This window comes from Colias eurytheme, chromosome 21 (assembly GCF_061535395.1).
Source record: "Colias eurytheme isolate Ceu_HAF_F1 chromosome 21, ilColEury1 Martin Lab GWU primary, whole genome shotgun sequence".
NCBI classification, from domain to species: Eukaryota; Metazoa; Arthropoda; class Insecta; order Lepidoptera; family Pieridae; genus Colias; species Colias eurytheme.
In genome coordinates, this window is record NC_143000.1 from 340,253 (window position 1) to 348,094 (window position 7,842).

The 7,842-nt window shown below is 33.5% G+C and overlaps 1 protein-coding gene across 1 annotated transcript; it reads left to right on the top strand.

Moving 5' to 3' along the window:
- The first annotated feature begins 259 nt into the window (after positions 1-259).
- Positions 260-5,418, top strand: LOC149898847 (uncharacterized). The gene is made up of 2 exons (XM_090114525.1): positions 260-423; positions 1,152-5,418. Exons 1-2 carry the CDS (start codon positions 406-408, stop codon positions 5,193-5,195), a joined length of 4,062 nt encoding a protein of 1,353 aa, XP_089970651.1. The 5' UTR covers positions 260-405; the 3' UTR covers positions 5,196-5,418.
- The last annotated feature ends 2,424 nt before the right edge of the window (positions 5,419-7,842 follow it).

Here is a 7,842-nt window from a genome sequence, read left to right on the forward strand (position 1 = left end):
ATTTGGTTGAATTGATTTGCTATTCGTAAAAACTTAATTAATTTTACACAATTATCTACTTTACAAATAATACGTATAGGCCTTAATAATGTAACCTTATATGCAAATATCGATTCTCAAGTATCGATTACGACATACCGCAATGCTCCCAAACAATAAATCGATAAAGTGTTATTCAAATTAGTTTAATATTAATCGCTTGCATCTAGTCTCAATTTAGAGATAATTACCGTCCATTCAGGTTAATGTAACAAGATTATCGACAACATTCGATCGTCCGTGATCCTCTAAATAATTTAAAATTTTGTTCACACGAAACTGCTATTATAATACGGTTATATATTCTGCGTGTGTGTTCATATTTTACAGTTTTCTTGCAAATGCTGAAACTTCACGCGCGTTAAGATGAAGTTGGTGTTTATAGTGAGTACTGTTTTATTTAATTTAATTAAGTTAGTAGTGAAAACGGTACCCTATTAGATAGGTTTTAAGTTTTATTTTCCTCTGCTTATCAAAATCGGTGCATCCGTTTTTACGCGGTATTTTGTAATACACCGGTAGTTTTTTTATGTGTGATGATGTTTTGTTTTAATAGAAAAATTTACTGAAGTAAAATTGTAAATGAACAAATAACGAATATAAATCTTTGGTTTTCTTATTGAAATGCTAGGTATTTTTAAGTGCTCATAGAAGCACATCGTAAGGTGACATTTTATTTGTAAGTATTTTCTTAAGATTTATTCCGCCGTGACTAATTCTTTTTTTAATAACCCTAATATGTTGTTACTTAAACTTTAAAATTAAGTCATGTTCTATATCAATTATACTAATTTAAATATAATAATATTATGTTCAACTAAACTAATTATAATTTTCCTTAAAACTGATATAAATATTTAAACGGGATTAGAATATAATCAAATAACCAAGTTAATTAATTAATTAATTATATTAAACAAAGTGCATTAAAAAGTTTCATGTTAAAAATTGTAACCTAACATGTGTGTGTATGGATGGATTACTTTTAACAATCACTTCTCGATCAATCAAATCGGACCGATTTTAAATTAAGAAATTCTGGATCGTGTTTATAAAACAAATAAATAGAAATGTTTATTGCAATGATACCAAACGAGATAATTATATTACAGGCCATCTTCTCCATAATTCTTCTTGTTGATTGTGCGCCTCAACAAGGCTACAATGACAATGAAAAGGACTTGTACCCTGAGGGTAATCAAAGCTATGGATCCATCGAAGACAGCGAAGAGTCTTTATATAAAGGAGAAATCATAGATAACAATAAAGATAATAATGATGTCGGTAACCGACGCGACAGAAACCAAAATAGAGACTATGGCCGCGATTACCAAAGAGGTAATAGAAACCAATACAGAAATAATGACAGAAACGGCTATGAATATAGAAACCAAAATGATGATCGAAATAATTATGGAAACAGAAGGAACAACAGAGGAAGGGACCGCAATCAAAATAGAGGATATGGTTATGAAAATGATGAAAACGATCGAAATCGCTATCGGAATAACAATGATAGGGAGAATTATGATAACGGAGAGTACAATTATGGTCAACAAGGATATGAAAATAATAATCAAGACGGAAATTACAACGGAGAATATCAGTATGAAAGAAATCGAGGAAATAATGATAGGAACAGGGAAAATAACAATAATGAGGATGGCTACCGTCGCAGATACAATTACGGTGATGAAAATAATGGAAGAAATCGTAACCAGTATAGGAATCGTAACAATAATAATGACAGGAATAATAATTATGGCGACAACGAACGTGACCAATATCGAAATCGAAACAATCAGAATGGAGAAAATAATAGAAATAGAAACAATAACCGCAGAGGACAATACGAAAATAAAGGGATAGAAATCGAAAAAAGTATCGAAATTGAAACAGTTATATCGAAACAAAAAGGTCAACAAGATGGACAGAATCAATACAATCAAGGTCAAGATAAGAATAATTTTTTAGGAGGCGGTGGGATCCTGAGCTTTATTAGTGATATTGGTCAAGAAATTAAGGGTCAACTGATAGGAAGTGGTGTTGGTGAGAATGGAGGCCAAAGGAAAGGTATTAGATTAGAAGAGGAAAAAGAAATCGACATATCACTTAATAAAGGAAACAATGGTCAAAAAAGTGCGGGAATCAAGATTGATGATCAAATAAATATAAGTAAGGAGCAGAAAAATTACCAGGGTAACTCAAACAATGAATATCAGGATCAACAGAACCAAGGATATGACTATCAACAAGGTGACAGTGGAAAGGAAAAAAGTTTAAATATTGAAAAAGACATAAACATATTCGGACAAATCGCTGGTATAGAAAAGGGTATACGGTTTCAGGAAAAAGATGAAATAGATCAATTTTATAATACTGGAGGCCAAGGACAAGGTTATTACAACAATGGAAATGAAGAATATTGGAATCGGCAAAGAGATAACCAAAGAAATAATGGCAACTACGGGGGTCAAGGCAGGAACCGTGATTATCAAGATCAAAGTGATGAAAATGGGCAAGTAGGTAAAAATAAAGGTATCCGTTTCGAGGAGGAGAAAGAAATCGATATATTCTCGAATTTCGAAGGCCTAGGCAAAGGGATAAGATTTGAGGAAGAAAAAGAAATAGATTTCATTTCATCAAGGGGACGGAATAATAATAATCAAAATCAAGGTATCAATAACAATGGAAATCAAGGACAAGGATACAGAGATTACCAAAATGATAACTATGGCGGGCGACAAAATGGAGGTAACCAGAGAGGGCAAGGCAAAGGTATAAGATTTGAGGAAGAAAAAGAAATAGACATCTTTTCGTCAAGGGGTCGGAATAATAACAATCAAAATCAAGGTACCAATAACAACGGAAATCAAGGACAAGGATACAGAGATTACCAAAATGATAACAATGGCGGCCGACAAAATGGAGGTAACCAGGGAGGGCAAGGCAAAGGTTTAAGATTTGAGGTAGACAAAGAACTTGATATACTATCTAATTCTGGTGGTCTAGGCAAAGGTATAAGATTTGAGGAAGAAAAAGAAATAGACGTCTTTTCATCAAAAGGCCAAGGTAGAGATAACCTAAATAATGGTAATAACAACAATAGAAATCAAGAAAATGGTAGACAACAGGGAAGAGGTTATCAGGGACAAGGATACAGAGATTACCAAAACGACAGCAACGGAGGCCAACAGAATGGACGTAACCAGGGAGGGCAAGAGAAAGGTTTTAGATTTGAAGTAGATAAAGAAATTGATATATTTTCATCGAGAGGTCAGTCTGGTAATGGTCAAAACCGAGGTTCTAACAACAATAGAAATCAAGACAATCAGAGACAGCAGGGGAGAGGGAATCAAGGACAGGGATACAGGGATTATCAAAATGACAACAATGGAGGCCAACAGTATGGGGATAATCGAGGCCAACAGGGTGAAAGAAACAACGAAAAAGGCCTGAAAATTGAAAAAGAAATTGACATTTTTGCCCAGATCAACGGTAAAGAGAAAGGTATCCGTTTTGAAGAAGAAAAAGAAATAGACGTCTTTTCATCAAGGGGTCGGAATAATAATAATCAAAATCAAGGTACCAATAACAACAGTAATCAAGGACAAGGATACAGAGATTACCAAAATGATAACAATGGCGGCCGACAAAATGGAGGTAACACGGGAGGGCAAGCCAAAGGTTTAAGATTTGAGGTAGATAAAGAACTTGATGTACTTGGTCTAGGCAAAGGTATAAGATTTCAGGAAGAAAAAGAAATAGACGTCTTTTCATCAAAAGGCCAAGATAAAGATAACCAAAATAATGGTAATAACAACAATAGAAATCAAGAAAATGGTAGACAACAGGGAAGAGGAAATCAGGGACAAGGATACAGGGATTATCAAAACGATAACAATGGAGGACAACAGAATGGACGTAACCAGGGAGGGCAAGAGAAAGGTTTTAGATTTGAAGTAGATAAAGAAATTGATATCTTTTCATCGAGAGGTCAGTCTGGTAATGGTCAAAACCGAGGTTCTAACAACAATAGAAATCAAGACAATAGAAGTCAACAGGGAAGAGGTGATCAGGGACAAGGATACAGAGATTACCAAAACGACAGAAATGGAGGACAACAGTATGGAGGTAACCAGGGAGGGCAAGGCAAAGGCATACAATTCGAGAAAGAAAAAGAAATAGATAGCTTTAGTTCTAAAAACCAAGGTAGCAAAGGTAAAAATATCGGTGGAATAACTATTATTGACGACTTTAGCATAACCAAAGAACTAGGGCGCCAAGGTAATCAAGGAAGTAATACTGGTAGAGGCTATGGTAACGATGACAACCGAAGGGAACAGGGTAATCAAAACCAACAAGGCCGAGGGAATCAGGGTCGAGGCAATCAAGGATATGGAGGACCACAAGGTGGAAGTGGCAATCAAAATAGTCAAAATGGTCAGGGTAATGGTATAAACAAGGGTATTCGTTTCCAAGAAGAAAAAGAAATAGATATCTTTTCCTCACGAGGTCAAGGAGGCAAGGGACAAAAAAACAGTGGTATCAGGGTCTCAGAAGAATTAAATATAAGTCAAGGACAAACAGGTGGTCAAGGTTATAATGGTAACGGTATGAATGAAGTTAGAGGAAACCAGGGTCAGAATAGTCAAGGCGGAAGGGGTTATAATAATAATAACGGCAATGAATACAATAACGGTTATCGAGGACAAGGGTATTCCAACTATGGACAAAATAATAACAACAACAACCGTGGCTCTAAAGCAAATGAAGGTTGGAGATACCAAGAATTTTATTTAAACGGCAACAATAACAAAGGCAATTATGGTTCGAATTATGCCTCCAATGGTTATGGGAATGGATACGGATACAATTCATATAATTCCCGTCCTTACGATACATACGGTGCCTATGGATCTTCAATCTATCCTGGATATGGCACTTCCGAAATTAAATTAGAAAACCTAATAAAACCGCTGACGCAAGATATATTGCGTTCATCAGGAAATATAGGAGATTTGTATTATCAGAACAATACTCTAAGTTTACTGGGAAATGAAAATTTAGGATACAATCTATACCCCGAAAGTAGTTATAAATATTATTATCCTGAAAAATATAATAGTTATAATTACAACAACTACTATGTTTAAGACCTACATACATTACCAGGATTATACCGACGAGTACAAGACCTTACCCTGACACTGACTTTGCTCGAAAAAACTCTCACTAATAATATTTTCGTGTCCGCTGACTCGGACTTTCTGTGAAGTCAGTTGGACAACGTCCATCAATATTGTACCAATGAGTACATTGGAATTGAAAATAAAGCAATTTTAACGAATGTTGTTTTTATTTTTCGTGTTACTAACTGTTAACAATTATAATGTTAGTTACGCATTGTATTTTTTAATTGAATATCAATTATTTAGCAACGTCATAACGAGCACGAACATTAATTATTGAAGTAAAACTTCTTTAGGCGCGACTAGGGAGTAACTCAGATTTATTTTCTGACGGAAGTAACGCTTACTATAGTCTGCGTAGTTTCCGCCATTTAAAAATAATAATTCTGATTGGTTGTACGTATATTATGTCATATACTACACGCTTCTTGACTTATACGCCAGCTAGTGGCAAATATCATAATCAATTAGGATTATTTATTTTCAAATTTTCAAACGGATCAATTGTGAATAGCAAAGTGAATGAAAAATTCAACAGTTTTAAAAACATTATTTTAAATTGCAAAATTTTTTGAAAATCTCTAAATATACTTGTTTATTTATTACTTTTAAAATAAGTAAATTAAAAATAAAAATAAACATGTTGCGGATTATAATCAATCTATTTTAAACTAGCGGTCCGCCCCGGCTTCGCCCGTGGTACATATTTACGTTTTCTCTACAAAAGAACCATCCTCGTACTTCAAGGAATATAATAAAAAAAGAATTATCGAAATCGGTTCAGCCGTTCTCGAGTTATGCGCTTACCAACACATTTTGTGATTCATTTTTATATATAAGAAGATATTGTTGAAGACAAAGTAGTATCCATAGCAACAGATATGTATATAGGTTGTCATTCAGTTGAACAAGAAGCATATGTACGCCAACAATTTCATAAAATGTCAGTTATTGATACAGGAGGATCGCCTTATGAAATCATATTAGTTCTTAACAAATTTTACATTATTACAACCAATATTGATGTATCTGATGGCTTAGCCAACGGTTGTGTTGGAAAGTTAGTGTATATTGAACGTGATGACAGTGATAACATCATACGCTTATGGCTTGAGTTTACTGGTAAGATAGGAGAGAAAATTAGGAAAAAAGCTGCCCATCATATTCAAACTCTAAACATTAGTAGAACAGCAGTCCCAATTTTACGAAGATCGTCATCTGTACCAATGAATAGAAATAAGACAATATTTGCAAAGAGAAATCACTTTCCATTAGTATCTGCTTGTGCGCTTACAATACATAAGTCTCAAGGTGGTACTTTTGATCAAATCGTTTATGAATACAATAAAAGTCACAGTCAGCAGCTGTTATATGTAGCATTATCACGAGTAACTGATATAAATGGATTGTTCATTGTCTCAAACACCGATGACAACAAATTTTATCATGGAAGAAAGCGTCCAGGGGGAATAGTTGATTTACAGTGTGAATTTGAAAGACTTTCAAATTCTCGCCTAATAACACAACAGGAAGAATTATATAACCTTGTAAATGAGAGTAACATTACACTATTTTCCTTCAACTGCCAAAGTTTACGTGCTCATGTTTCTGATCTGAATGATAAAGTATTAAAAAGGTCCACATTGCTGTTATTTTCCGAAACTTGGATGAAAAATGACGAACAAATTCTTATTGAAAATTTTTATTGCGTTACCCAATACAAACGACCCAACTCAACTGCTGGTGGAGTAGCTGTATATCATTCATCTACAGATACACTGAACAATGTAACACCAATTCAAAATATTTCACCAACTATATTATCACAAATTTCCGATGAGGTTTCACAAATTGGTGACATCGTCTTGGTTCGATGTGTTAATACGAATGACCAACCTGTGATTATCGTTGTTATTTATATTTCTACAAATACTAGCCTGACAAATATCATAAAATTTATTCATCAGCAATTACTTCACTTCACAATTGATGGTTCTCGACTTTTAAATAGTAATTATCATGAATTACCGATGATTCTAACTGGAGATTTTAATGTTAATTTTCGCTCTCAGGAATCTCAGCCGTTAATTGATTTTTTAGAAGAAAAATTTGATTTATCTATGAATACTTCTCGACTTCATTCAACAACGCGTTTCGGTACAACGATAGATGCTGTATTTTCAAGAAAAGTAGCAAATTTAGAGAGTAAAATTTATGTTTCACATTATAGTTACCACAAACCTATAATTTCGTACGTAAGAAATTATTATGACATTCAATTACCTGTTTCGAATGAATAATATTAATATAACATTTAAATAATCTTTGTAAAGCACATGAATAATAAATATAATTAAATTATAATATAATATTTATTTATTTAAGTTAATATTTAATCATTTCAGTGATATATGTCGTCAACGCCAAAGAAGTTTTACTTCAATCGCGCGTAAAGGTTACACGCACACACTTTTTTTTTTTTAGTTCGTTAATAATTAATTTGATTATATTATATTATGTATACATGTCGTAAACGTTTACATTCTAGAAATAACTGGCTTACAATTTCATTAAAGTTATGGAAATGGCCAGTTATGTAAAGGAAAACACT